This window comes from Budorcas taxicolor, chromosome 20, assembly GCF_023091745.1.
Source record: "Budorcas taxicolor isolate Tak-1 chromosome 20, Takin1.1, whole genome shotgun sequence".
In the NCBI taxonomy this organism is placed as follows: Eukaryota; Metazoa; Chordata; class Mammalia; order Artiodactyla; family Bovidae; genus Budorcas; species Budorcas taxicolor.
Window position 1 is genome coordinate 70,832,569 of NC_068929.1, and position 15,050 is coordinate 70,847,618.

Consider the following 15,050-nt stretch of genomic DNA (forward strand, 5'->3'; position numbering starts at 1 on the left):
TGGGGATTCAATGTATATAACGCTCTAAGGACAGCTCTTGTCACTAAAAGATGTACTGGCCACTGGTCAGGTGTACCTGCCTGCATGTCCACCCAGAGCCTCATTGTTGTAGCCGGTGGAGGGGAATAGGCTCCCATTCAGGAGAGAGATGTACAGAAGCTGAAGAGCTACTGTCAGTTATCTAGAACATACCCACTGCTCTGGAATACCCCAAAGTAGGGGGACACTGACTTTCGGTAACGCTCGCTTCTCAGTCAGTGCACCTCATGGACACCTATGGACCAGTGATGCACAAGGACACACAACTAACATCAAAGAAGCTTTTACAGGGGCCTCTGATGCTTGTCCCATCCTGGCCACTGGGCACCCACGAGATTCTAGGCAGAACACTTAATGCCGCACAATTTGTAAGTATCTATTCTGGCTTAATATGCGCTAATTCTTTTCAATTTGAAGGAAAGAGCTCTATTTGGAAACATAATGAAAAAAAAATACCAATGAAAATCAGCCACAGAGGATGAGATGGTTGGATGCCATCACTGACTCAATGGACATCAGTTTAAGCAAACTCCAGGAGATAGTGAAGGATAGGGGAGGCTGGTGCGTACTGCAGTCCCTGGGGTCCCAAAGAGTCAGACACAACTTAGAAACTGAACAACAACAATTGTGCTTTCAAGGTAAACAGAATGTAATGATAATATACTGGTGGCACCAGAGTTATTACAGCATCCCAGAAAAGTAGTAGATTTTAAAGAAAGCAGGCTGCCTGGAGAGCCAAGCCATACTGGTGTGCACCATCACCAGGGCAACAATGGGAAGGCTACCAATCTCTCAAGAAATCAGCATAATTTTGAAAACTTTGCAAGCAACTCTGTGCGGGGAGTCATGACCACCTGCAGCTTAAAGCTCAGGTAATCGCCTGGTTAGAGCGTCAGTCGCTCAGTGGTGTCCAACTCTTTGGGACCCCATGGACTGTAGCCCACCAGGCTCCTCCATTCATGGAATTCTCCAGGCAAGAACACTGGAGTGGGTAGCCATTTCCTTCTCCGGGGGATCTTCCCGACCCAGGGGTACAACCCGGGTCTCCCGCATCAGGGACAGATTCTTTACCATCTAAGCTGCCAGGGAAGCCCAAGTTCCCTGGTATCCTGTGACAGCTGGTATTTCTACATTGCAGTACCTCAGCAAACGCATTTCCTCTTTTGAGATACTGTTGTTCAGTATCAAGCTGTTGTCAAGTCATGTCTGACTCTTTGCAGCTCCGTGGACTGCGGCATTCCAGGCTTCCCTGTCACCCTCTCCCTGAGTTTGCTCAAGTTCATGTCCACCAGATGCCATCCAGCCATTTTATCCACTGTCACTCTCTTCTCCTTCTGCCTTTTGAGAGACTAAAAGCGTTCTTATTAGACTCTTTTGTTGTGGATTCGTTTACTGCTGTCTATATCACTAGACAGATTTAAATATCAATCCCACCCTTGGAAAGTCTGAAAATAAAGCGTATTAACACGTGTAGGATGAATGGTTCTTAGGTGTTATTCCTGGGCAAATTTACCTCATTTCTCTTCATTTTCTCAGTCAGCATTGCAATAATTTAACCCGAAAGCATGTTAGCATTGTTTCTTAATACTGTAAATCCTTTCTTTCTGTACTCAGTTCAGCTCAGTTCAGTCGCTCAGTCGTGTCCGACTCTTTGCGACCCCATGAATCGCAGCACGCCAGGCCTCCCTGTCCATCACCAGCTCCCGGAGTTCACTCAGACTCACGTCCGTCGAGTTGGTGATGCCATCCAGCCATCTCATCCTCTATCGTCCCCTTCTCCTCCTGCCCCCAATCCCTCCTGCATCAGAGTCTTTTCCAATGAGTCAACTACTCACATTTAAATATGTTTATAGCGTAACAAAGTTTACTTCAGACTTTAAATGTACTAGATCAGTAATATTCAGGCATATGTTTCCCTTTTGTACTGGTTAGCATCACTAAAAAGTTCAGATACATAGAAGAAAAAATGGTTACGGTGACAATTTGGGTCTGACATATTTCTATCTTTTTCGGTAGCCTTTTATAGTCTGAAAAATACAATCGTGCAGCTTAAATAAAAAGAATTAAAATATTACTCTTGAGCATAAAGAGAATTTAATTTTCCGTTTTAATGACAGAATTGTCATTGTCTCCCAGTTAGTAATGAACTTGCCGTCTTATGAATTTTCTCTTTTCCCCAGGACAGCATCTTATTTCCCAGGAGCAGTAGTCAAAAGGCTCTGTTCCACAGTCTTCAATGGATGCTCTGAGGCTTTATCAGAACTACTGAACACTACTAGTTCTTTGTATGATTATAAGGTAGCCGAGAGTCTAACATTCCCCCTCATTAAACAGAATCAGCCATCACTTGTTGCCTGACATCAGTGTCTAGTAACTGCAGGTATCTCATCAATGCATCACTAGAAAAGTGAGAAGGGGAGTCAGTCCTCTTCATAGAATTAATATAAATTAAGCAATCTTTCGACATAGTATCAGTTCAGTTCAGTCGCTCAGTTGTACCAGATAGGAACATAAAGATCAGGAAGACAGGCTCAGAAATACAAAGACAAAAGGAGGCAGGATGCATGGCTGAAAGGCTGATATCTGAATATGATGTCTGTACCTAAGGTGAGCTTCTTACCATGTCATGCCCACAAGTAGTGCCTTCTGCAGCTGGCATGAATTTAGTCTCACATTTCCTTCCTATCCGGTGGCACCACAGGGCTTTACAGATATCCTAAAATGGAAAGAAGGTCATTAGTATTAGAAATGGTCCACACAGCTGTCATAAAATGTTGTCATTGTTCAGTTGTTAAGTCATGTGTGACTCTTTTGCCACCCTATGGACTGTAGCCTGCCAGGCTCCTGAGTCCATGGAATCTTCCAGGCAAGAACACTAGAGTAAGTTGCCATTTCCTCTTTCAGGGGATCTTCCTAACCCACGGATGAAATCTGCACCTCTTGCTTTGGTAAGTGGGTTCTTTACCGCTGAGATACCTGGAAAGCCCAGCATCATTGAAAAGTTTAAGGGACAAAACTGATATAAATTAAAAGCTAATGTCTACTCAGGAGTAGGTACACATGGTAGACTAATGACCTAGAAGTCTCATGTTCTAGACATGGTCCAATGTCATTCTATCCCCGAAGCTCTATTTATTTATATTAGCAGTAGCAGCATTCATCATAGATTTAACAAAATTATACCTAAGTTAAAAATAAAATATGCTTAATCCAGACATTGAAGACAAGTACAAATAATTAAAAATTAAGAAATTAAAAACTAACAACACATAACATTTTATAATTCACTCTTGCTCCTACCTTTCACTAACCTCTGCAACTCTGAATCCTCATTTGCATGTCAAAGATGACTATGAAACTTGCTGACGTGTCCATTTCTCTAGGCAGTCATCCATTCATTCATTTACCCACCCATCCACCAACCCCAAATCTTTGATGAAAGTCTAGAATGTGCCAGGTATCTAGCTAGGCATGGGGTTCCATAGCAATATGACCAGACCCACTCTCTCAAAAATGGTCTTAGAGGGAGTAGATCAGGTATAAATCACCATCGGTGCACATAGGAAGAGGTTCCCCTGCTACAAGGGAAAGAACATGGTGCAGGGTAGGCTTGCCATTAGAAAAGAGCTTTTCCTGAAGGACCCAGGAAAGGAGTGGGAGAAGATGGACAGATGAGTCAACTCTTCAGATCAAGTCTGGCTCTTCCCAAAGAGAAGGAATGAAGGGTTCATGCAAAGAAAGATGAGAAAGAACAATGGCATGTGCAGAGGAAGGAAGCCCCACATAGCTGATTCCTGAGCAAAATAAAACAAGATCTGAGGTTTAATCACAATAAAAAGCCTCTCCAACTATAAGAAATTATTTATGCTTTTAGATCCAAAGGAACATCTTACTGAAGGGTAGACCATGGGGGTCATGAAATGATGGGACCTTCAGGAAAGCTGGTGGGGGCTGTGGTGCACCTAATGAAAACATTTCTTAAATGATCTGTACTACTGTTCTGAATACCTGAACCAGTGCTGCACTATTTCCCAAGACATTCAATATCTGCATCTGTGGTGAACTGGTCTGGACCTAACAGAAGCAGAAGATATTAAGAAGAGGTGGCAAGAATACACAGAAGAACTGTACAAAAAAGATCTTCACGACCTGGATAATCACGATGGTGTGGTCACTCATCTAGAGCCAGACATCCTGGAATGTGAAGTCAAGTGGGCCTTAGAAAGCATCACTACGAACAAAGCTAGTGGAGGTGATGGAATTCCAGTGGAGCTGTTTCAAATCCTGAAAGATGATGCTGTGAAAGTGCTGCACTCAATATGCCAGCAAATTTGGAAAACTCAGCAGTGGCCACAGGACTGGAAAAGGTCAGTTTTCATTCCAATCCCAAAGAAAGGCAATGCCAAAGAATGTTCAAACTACCACAGAATTGCACTCATCTCACATGCTAGTAAAGTAATGCTCAAAATTCTCCAAGCCAGGCTTCAGCAATATGTAAACCGTGAACTTCCTGATGTTCAAGCTGGTTTTAGAAAAGGCAGAGGAACCAGAGATCAAATTGCCAACATCCGCTGGATCGTGGAAAAAGCAAGAGAGTTCCAGAAAAACATCTATTTCTGCTTTATTGACTATGCCAAATCCTTTGACTGTGTGGATCACAATAAACTGTGGAAAATTCTGAGAAAGATGGGAATACCAGACCACCTGACCTGCCTCTTGAGAAATCTGTATGCAGGTCAGGAAGCAACAGTTAGAACTGGACATGGAACAACAGACTGGTTCCAAATAGGAAAAGGAGTACGTCAAGGCTATATATTGTCACGCTGCTTATTTAACTTCTATGCAGAGTACATCATGAGAAACACTGGACTGGAAGAAACACAAGCTGGAATCAAGATTCCTGGGAGAAATATCAATAACCTCAGATACGCAGATGACCCCACCCTTATGGCAGAAAGTGAAGAGGAACTAAAAAGCCTCTTGATGAAAGTGAAAGTGGAGAGTGAAAAAGTTGGCCTAAAGCTCAACATTCAGAAAACAAAGATCATGGCATCTGGTCCCATCACTTCATGGGAAACAAATGGGGAAACAGTGGAAACAGTGTCAGACTTTATTTTTTGGAGCTCGAAAATCACTGCAGATGGTGACTGCAGCCATGAAATTAAAAGATGCTTACTCCTTGGAAGAAAAGTTATGACCAAACTAGATAGCATATTCAAAAGCAGAGGCATTACTTTGCCGACTAAGGTTCGTCTAGTCAAGGCTATGGTTTTTCCAGTAGTCATGTATGGATGTGAGAGTTGGACTGTGAAGAAGGCTGAGTGCCGAAGAATTGATGCTTTTGAACTGTGGTGTTGGAGAAGACTCTTGAGAGTCCCTTGGACTGCAAGGAGATCCAACCAGTCCATTCTGAAGGAGATCAGCCCTGGAATTTCTTTGGAAGGAATGATGCTAAAGCTGAAGCTCCAGTACTTTGGCCACCTCATGTGAAGAGTTGACTCATTGGAAAAGACTCTGATGCTGGGAGGGATTGGGGGCAGGAGGAGAAGGGGACGACGGAGGATGAGATGGCTGGATAGCATCACGGACTCGATGGATGCGAGTCTGAGTGAACTCCGGGAGTTGGTGATGGACAGGGAGGCCTGGCGTGCTGCGATTCATGGGGTCGCAAAGAGTCTGACATGACTGAGCGACTGAACTGAACTGAACTGACGGCGCTTCCTGTTATAAAGAAAATGCAACACAGCAAAACTTCCACATGGTTCTGTCTGAAAGATGGCGCTTCACGGTGTCTTTGCCTCTACTTCCTGCTTCAACGATGCTAGAGATGAGCTCACACGAGGCTTTCTGCATTGTGAGTGAGTGATTGAAAGATTTCCCTTTAAGCAATCCAGATGGATTTTACTTTCACAAAACCTAATTCTGAAATCTCCATAAATTTATTCATTATATATTTAACAGTTAAAGTAGTTGTTAAAGAACCCCCCCAGCCCCCCACCCCCACCCCCACCCCGCTTGTGTCTCAAGACAAATTTTCAGAACATGGAATTTTAAGAAGCTTTTGGTGCTTTAATTTGGGTATCAATTCATTGCTTTTATTTTGAGTGGTTCATAGTAACCTCCTATGTTTACAATCACTGTACTGTTAAATTGTATTTTCTCTGGAGCCTGGCAGAATCATGAAGTGGTACTGGGGCAAAGGTGTCATGCCTGGTGAGCAGTGTTGCGCCTGGTTCTCATGACATTAATTAGCATGCTGTATTAATTAGCATGGGGTCTCCGTTCGTGGCTGGAACGGGGTGCTTAGAGATCAGAGCCATAAGAAAACCTAAAGGCATCCATCCCATCAGGGGGCTGGGTGTCTGTAAGTCTCCAAAGAGACAACTAGGAAGCTCTGTTTGCACGGATGACATCGTGACAGAAAACCAGGATACAAATAGAACTTCCTTAAAATCAGAACTCGTGGACCCAGGCTCAAGGTCGGTGTGGAAATATGTCAAATCACACACAGATTGCAGACAGTGGTGCAGGGGAGGGGCACCTGCCCTGGGGTGACCTACTGATTCCGGCGGCTGGGCAAGCACAAGCAAAGGGAAGGACACACAGATGGATTAAGTGCGTGATAGCGGAACGGTTAGCTCCTATGGCTGGGTTAGCAGGAGACGGACATAGAGGCCCAGGGGAGGGTTTGAGCTTCTGAGAAGGTATCTGGTGTGAATTGGGCAGGACAGATTGGGCAGGCAGAACCCGGGTATCGTCCTTGTATGTAGCTGCCCATCAACTTGTCCCGGGGGCCACATGAAGTGTCCGAGGTCCTGTGCCCGCCTCAGGGCTTGGCACCCGACAGGCACCAAACTCATGCCGGTGTCCTTTCTCGATTCCGATCCTGAGGAGATGTGAGCTCACTTCCAGTTCCCAGCCTGGTTCATGGCTGTGGCTGGAGGGAGCCAATGCTGCTAATTCCTGGGGCGGTTTCAGAGATGATGGAAGAGGGTAAAATAAATGGGGCTTTAAAATGTTAAATTATTTTTATGTTTTTGTTATCGATACCTGGAGCAGTGCTTAGCACCTGGCTGGCTTTCAATAAATGCTTTCTGAGTGAGTCAAACATCTGTTAGTTTGTTTCTGTGGAAACGCTGGACAGAGTGAGCAGAAACTTCTTTAGTGTAAAATGCTCATAATGGTGATCAGTGAATTGTGATCATGGAAACATCTGAGGTGATTTCAGAGGGTAAAACCTTATGATACGAAAATGCTACACTGAGACTGCTGCTGAAAGCATTTCATAGTCTTCTCACATGACAGTTTTGGGAACCATTCTGCAGAACATAGACATATAGATAGAAGATACTAATGAAAGTGACCGTTTTTAAGGGTTTTAAGTGAGAAGCTCCCATGTAGAGGAGGCTGGTGGCCGTCAGCACACCACTAAATCACATGATGTGTCTCTTCTTCAGCCTGTGCCCAGTTTATGCCATCTGTGTATTTCAGCCCCATACTTCAAACTGCTCAGTCCCCAATCCTAGGCCCCCAGGTAGAAATAAATCAAGAGTTACAAGAGCCTTGAAATATAGAATTCATGTTATTGTGTTCTAACATGTCAGAAAGTATTCGAGGCTTTGGTGTCTTTATGTAAATGCTGGCCACTTAATAACAATGTGACATTCTATCCTGGAAAACAAATAGAAACCCTAGTATCTCAAATGATGTTTATTTTGTTATCTAAACAACTCAAATCCAATTATTCCCTATTGGTTTTATCATATTTTGACTTTACTGCTAACTTCTGCATTAAGTACAAGGGTGGTATTAAACCAGCATTATGATCATTACATTCTTAATAAAACTTTAGGGTCCTCTTGGAACAAAGATACTATTAAATCATGGTTGCAGGGATAGGAATGTGGAATGCAATAAATGCTGGAGGGGGTGGGGCAGGCACGGTGGCGGGGGGCGTCCCAATTTACCAACAGTACCCAGGACACTAAGGTGATCAGATTTCCAGTTCTCACATGCTGCACCTCAGACTGTCAGTTCAGGACACCAGGCAATGTTGATGAAGCAGAACTTAACAAAGACACAGTGTTCAAAATAACTAAAAATGGTATAGATGATCCTATTGGCAAAGCAGAGGCAGAAAGAACAAACGAATGGGCACCGAAGGGGGAAGGGGAGCGGGGTGAGCTGGGAGACTGGGACTGACCGTGTACATTGCTGACACTGCGCGAGTACAGTTTCACTTTCATAAAACAGGTGACTAATGAGAACCTGTAAGACTCTGATGCTGGGAGACACTGGGGGCAGGAGGAGAAGGGGGCGACAGAGGAGGAGATGGCTGGATGGCATCACCGACTCGATGGACGCAAGTTTGAGTGAACTCTGGGAGTTGGTGATGGACAGGGAGGCCTGGCGTGCTGCGATTCATGGGGTCGCAAAGAGTCGGACACGACTGAGGGACTGAACTGAACTGAACTGAACTGAATGAGAACCTACTGTATAGCACAGAGAAATCTACTCAATGCTCTGTGTTGACTTAAGTGGGAGGGAAATTAAAAAAAGAGGATACATGTAAACATATAGCTGATTCACTTTGCTGTACACAAAAGTACACAACACTATAAAGCAACTATTGTTGTTCAGTTGCCCAGTCATGTCTGACTCTTTGTGACCCCATGGACTGCAGCATGCCAGGCCTCTCTGTCTCTCAACATCTCCTCAAGTTTCATCCTTAAGTGGGTCTTAAGTGCCAAGGGTTAGTTTAGGCACTGGGTAGTTTTTCTGTTATTTATATTCTCCCATCAGAAAAGTTCAAGATCTTTACATTTCAACTTAATCAAATAGACTCATTCTTATAAGATTTCAGCAGGAGGTCATTTGAAAAATTAAATTTTATGATTGAGAATTTCCTGAGATGCTTCAATTCATGTGGAATATATAGAATCTAATTGTCACTCTGTATCTAAAGTTGAGATTCTTTATATTAGAAGCTTTGGCCACATGAGTAGAATTTAACTTCTAAAAAGAAAACTATATAAATTTTATTTGCATTAAAAAATAATTTCACATTATAGGGAAAGATGTTACAATACTGACTTTGATGGATTTTTTTTTCAAAAGGTATCTTCTCAATTGTTTATGGTGAAGTAACTGGTACTAGGCTTACTTTTCTACATTTAAAAGCTATAAAACTGGCTAATTATTTCAGACTCTTGCAACAAGCAACACAGTACATAGTTCTCAAGAGAAGAGAAATTCATCAGGTGAGTGCCACCTCTGCCCAGCTCCTTGCCTGGGTACATTTTGCTGACCATCGTACAGAAATGCGGATCCTATGCAGACAACAGCGGTCTCGCCGAACAGAGAGTGCAGAGATCCAAGTCGGGGCTGCAGAAGTAGCCAGAATTTGTGGGACGATGGCCAGAAAGGAAAAAAACTAAACTGAATAGGGAGCCCTGAAGATTCCCTGCAGGTCCTTATCTTAGCGGTGAATGGCTGATACACAGGATGAGACTCCAAGTGGCCTGGCAGAGCACAGCATCTTTGAGCTGAAAGCTGATAAGGGCTGGAAGATTGCGGATACACAGTGCTGGGAAAAAGCAGTGTTCTGGCTCACTCAAAGTGTGAAGAAATACAGTGACCATCTGGGCATCCTGTGGAAAGCCCAAAGTCCACCTCTTATGAGTAAGAACCACAAGGTGTCTAATAGGTAGAGTACAGGCTGTGCCTTAGAGCTAAGGAAAACCCCGAATAGATGAGCCCTAAGGAAGAATAATGGTGGCTCAGATGGTAAAGAATCTGCCTGCAATATGGGAGACTCAGGTTCAATTCCTGGGTCTGGAAGATCCCCTGGAGAAGGAAATTGCTACCTACTCCAGCATTCTTGCCTGGAATCCCATGGACAGAGGAGCCTGGAGGGCTACAGTCTATGGGGTCACAGTCAGGTATGACTGAGTGACTAAACAAAAAAAAGGAATAATAAAACAAAGGCTTGGGGGATCAAAAGAATTCACCTACTATAACAATGTAATATGAATATACATAACATAAAATCACAATATATCACAATATATAATTGTAACGCAAGTGATATGTTATAATATATTCAAAAAATGGACCTAAGTGAACAAATGGGATATTCTCTAGAGAAATACAGACTATAAAAAAGAACCAAATGGTGATTCTAGTGTGAAACTTAAACCAAATGCAGCGTTTGAAGAATTGTCTAAATAAATGATTAGGAATGTTAGAAGAAAGACACAAATGATGACAAACTCTTATTAGAAACAGCTGAGTCCAGATGAAAATGGAACTATATCTTTAAAGGGTCCAAAGGGAAAAAAAGGAACAAAGAATGAACTGTTTAGAATTTTATATTCACAAAAAACTGTTCTTCAAAACTGAGGGTAAATTAATGATGTTTTTCAGATAAAGAAAACCTGAGATTCTTTACGGCCACAGGTTTCTCCTACAGAAATGCTGAAGGGATTTCTTCAGGCCGCAAGGGAATGACATAGTCTGAAACTGATCTACAAGAAAAAGCATGAATAACAAATGGCCAATGTGTGGGTTAACATAACAGGCAACTCTATTTTATTTAAAAATAATATATTATTCTAAAACAAAAATTGTAACAGTGTGCCATGTGGCTCATAGCTTGCAAAAGTAATAAAATATATCATGATGATAGGACAAAGTGTGAAAGAAGCCCCCATGGACCCATTTGTTGTAAGGATCCTGCATTTTGCATAAAGTGACATGATGCTAATTCTACATAGGTTGCAAGTTACAGATGCAGCTTTAGAGCAACCACTAAAAGTACAAGAAAAAGACAGCTAAAAAGCAAATTGGTTCAAAAAATAGAATTTTTGAAAAGAGATTTAATCCAAAAGAAAACAGACACAAAAAAGGAATGAGATCAGGAAACAAACAGCAAAATGGGAGATTTAAATCCACTGTGTCAATAATTGTGCTTATCGCTTGGTTGTGTTCGACTCATTGCGACCCCGTGGATTATAACCTGCCAGGCTCCTCTGTCCATGGGGATTCTTCAGGCAAGAATACTGGAGTGGGTTGCCATGCCCTCTTCCAGGGGATCTTCCCAACCCAGGGATCAAACTCAGGTCTCCTGCATTGCAGGGGGATTCTTTACCATCTGAGCCACCAGGGAAGTCCCATGTCAATAATTACATTAAACATAAATGGATTAAACATTCCAGTGAAAGGCTAGAAACTGTTCAACTGGATACAAAAGCAATATCAAGCTAAAGGATGCTACAAGAGACACATGTTACATAAAAACACGGAGAAACGGGCAGGTGAAGAATGGGGAAAGTATGCAGAATGTTCTTAAATAAGCTGATGTGGCTGTATCAGCATGAGATAAAGCAGGGTCCAAGAAAAGTGACATTATCAAAGTAAAATAAAGTTATCATACATTAATGAAAGGATCAGGAAGACAAAAGTCCAAAACCTGTATACACCTAAAAACCTAGCTTCAAAACACACAAAGCAAAAACTAATAGAACCGATGGGAAAAACAGAAAAATATATCATCTTTGTTAAAGATTTTAACACTCATCTCTGAAATCATTACATACCAAGTATCAAATATTGCAGAGGCTACAGAAGCTGTAAATAATATTATTAAACAAACTAACAGAATCTCTTACCAAGCAAGGACCAAAAGGGGACCTCAGTTTGATAAAAGGTTACCAGGTAAAAATTTAATTGTAAATCTAAAACAAATGCATTTCCCTGAGTGTAAGTATTTCTTCAGTAATAGAAAGATGTCTGGAAAAGGAAATGGCAATACACTCCAGCATTCTTGCCTGGGAAATCCCATGGACAGAGGAGCCTGGCGGGCTACAGTCCATGGTGTCACAAAAGAGTTGGACACGACTTAGTGACTTAATGATAACAAGAATAGAAAGAAATGCTGCATTTAACTCACTCCCTGTATTTTCCAAGCAGCACTGGTTTACCACGGATGACAGCCCACAGTCTCAGCAAAACAGTGTGGAAACCAGCAGTATGCTGTAGAACACGCCCCCTTTGAAAGAAAATGTCAGATGTGGGCTCCTTTTCCTTCGCAAACAGAAGAGTGACAGAAAAAATTCTCAGGGATCTTACATATTCCTCCACCAGAAAAAGCAACGCTGGGAATACTGTGTCGACACTAGCTGATTTACTGTTCTGGTTCCAAGCGGAGATTGCCCAGCTGAGGAGACAAACATCCAGCTCTGGCAGACAGCTGTAACTGACTCTGCAGGGAGACCTACTTGAGTTTAGAAGAAAAAAGATGATCATGTTGGATTTAAACTGGGCATATTCCCAGCATGTTCTGAAATGTTGGAGATTTCTGGAGGACTATATATTTTTGTCCACTTTCCTTTTGATTTTATTATAAACTAGGATAAAAGAAAACTCTTGTGACCCCATGGACTGTAGCCCGTCAAGCTCCTCGTCCGTGGGATTTCCCAGGCAAGAATAATGGACTGGGTTGCTATTTCCTTCTCCAGGGGATCTTCCTGACCCAGGGATCGACCCCAGGTCTCCTGCATTGGCAGGTGGATTCTTTATGGACTGAGCCACCAGGGAAGCCCCCAAAATAACTACTTTCATTCCATTTACGGGTGGCTTTGAGAGCAGTTTAGTAGAGCGAGTTATGAAATCTTCATGTTCCCTTGTCTAGCAAGACCACGTGTCTCTGTGTTATATGGGGAATCTATGTGAGAAAACCACTCTGCTGGTGTCCCTGGGGTCAGTGGACTGCTATGAAAGGCTTCTCTAGAAATACTTCATTTGAGGAATTTAATGATAAGAAGTCCCAGATAGGCCTTATGGTAAATTCTGTCTCTGTCCGAGGAAGGTGGGGGAGCAGGGGCACTGAGCACTGTTCCTTAAACACCATTTGAAAAGAATGCAGTGTATTAATTTGCCAGCTTCCACCAACCAAGAGCTCTCACTGAACTCCCGCATGATAAATCCGAAGGAACTGACCCAAGAGGCCAAGTCAGTACTCGGGAGAAAGCTGATACCTACCGCAGCATCCACAGCGGTCTTCTTTGCCAGTAAAACATGGGTTTCCTGTTGTACAGGGCCAGCCCTAACACACAGGATTTGACATTTGGTAGGTACCCAATAAACGCAGCATACATCAATGTCAGCTTCACCAAATAAAACGGTTTTATGAAGCATTTCGCACTGAACACTTGCCAACACTCGCTTGCCTTTTTGAAATCCAGCATGCAGAGCTTGGCTTTCTCTCCAAATTGCCACTTGCACTGCGTGTTTGCGTCGTATAACTCTCCGGGCAGCTTCTCGGGATACCTGTACTCCTTCACGGGCTTTGGCCGGTCGGCAAGGCAGGTAGCCTGGGCGGTGCTGGAACACAGAGGAGCGGCTGGTGAGGCCAGGAGTTACCAAAGGTGTACATGCAATCAGGCCTTTTGTTTCCCCTCATGGAAATCTACAACATGTCTTGTGCAAAGAAGAAGGGACACTTTTTTTTTTTTCCCCTGATGTTGAAATAAAACATTTATCTTAATCGTATTTCAATATAGGGGCCACACGTTCATCATCTATGTCACCTTTTCTGGCCATCTGCTATTCATGGGATCTCTCACTTAGCATGGGGAAGGTGGGAAGAAATGGTACAACCAGATGCTCGAGGCGAGAAGCTCCTATAACAGACAGCGTCTAAAGTATACTCCTTGCCAGGAACAATAAAAAGATGAAATGAGCGTTGTTAACAGCAGAAACGTGATCAACCCGTTTCAAAGGCTGTGATTTTTTCCTTCCTCCCTTTCCTGCACAATAGCTTCCAGCTTCCACATGGAACATGTGCCGTGATTTCCATCAGAAATGCTCTATACGGAGGCTGACTTCTGACTAGATTCCCAGGCCTAGAAGAAGCTCATTCTCTCCTTCAGTTCACTAGCAGATGGTTAACTACCAATTAGGGATTTCTTCCTCCACCAACAGGGCATTCTCTTCCCTACAGAGACATGCTTCGGGATAATTTTTCACTGGGAGGGAGGAGGACAAACAAGTGTTTGCAAATAGCAACTACATTCTGCTTGTAAATTTCCATAAGCAAACGTTAGCAGCAAAGAAACAAAAATAAAACACTTCTGTAATCACAACAAATTCCACAGCAGTAGGTCACCTTAGGCATCTCCCAACTTTTCTTTGTGGGCTTGTTCACCTTGAGGGGAATCTTTACCTCACCCTACTCACCCCAAAGTAACAATCTGTTCTCTCTTTCTGTTTTCCTTTTCAACATCCCACACATTCATGAAATCATACCATGTCTGTCTTTCTCTGACTCTTTTGACACATTTCATAATGCCCTCAAAATTCATCTACATTGTCACACATGATAGAACTTCCCTCTTTCTCCTGGCGGAACGATATTCCACTGTGTGCGTGGGTAGATATAGACACAGTCATATGAGCTTCCCAGGTGGCGCCGGTGGTAAAGAATCCGCCTGCCAGTGCTGAGACTCAGGAGGCTTGTGTTCTATCCCTGGGTTGGGAAGATCCCCTGGAGGAGGAAATGATGACCCAGCCCAGTATTCTTGCTTGGAGAATCCCATGGACAGAGGAGCCTGGCGGGCTAAAATCCATGAGGTCGCAAAGAGTCAGAAACCGTGTAGCGACTAAACGGACGCACACACACACATACCAGTGCACACACACACATAAGCATCACATATACCTCGTATGTACCAAATCCTCTTTACGCTCCCCCCTCCGAAGGACGCTCAGGCTGCCTCCATGACTTGGCCATCGTGATGTGCTGCAGATCATGCCCTCCGTGGAAGTTACACTGACGTGTGTGCACGTGTGTGCCAAGTCGCTTCAGTCACGTCCCACTCTGTGACCCTATGGACTGTGGCCCCCCAGGCTGTAAAATGTTATTGAGCTTATAATTTGGTACATATATATATAATATATGTGGTCAAGCACAGCAAAAAAATAACATTAATGAAGACTATTAGGCCAAGCCA

The 15,050-nt window shown here is 43.1% G+C and overlaps 1 protein-coding gene across 1 annotated transcript in view; it reads right to left on the minus strand.

Moving 5' to 3' along the window:
- Nucleotides 1-15,050, minus strand: part of ADAMTS16 (ADAM metallopeptidase with thrombospondin type 1 motif 16) — a 171,442-nt gene that overhangs the window by 86,409 nt on the left and 69,983 nt on the right. Inside the window, exons 9-10 of the mRNA XM_052659111.1 lie at nt 13,269-13,422; nt 2,660-2,755 (exon numbers count right to left, since the gene is read on the minus strand). Of these exons, the coding sequence (XP_052515071.1) occupies nt 2,660-2,755; nt 13,269-13,422 (250 nt within the window). The remainder of the gene's footprint in view (nt 1-2,659; nt 2,756-13,268; nt 13,423-15,050) is intronic.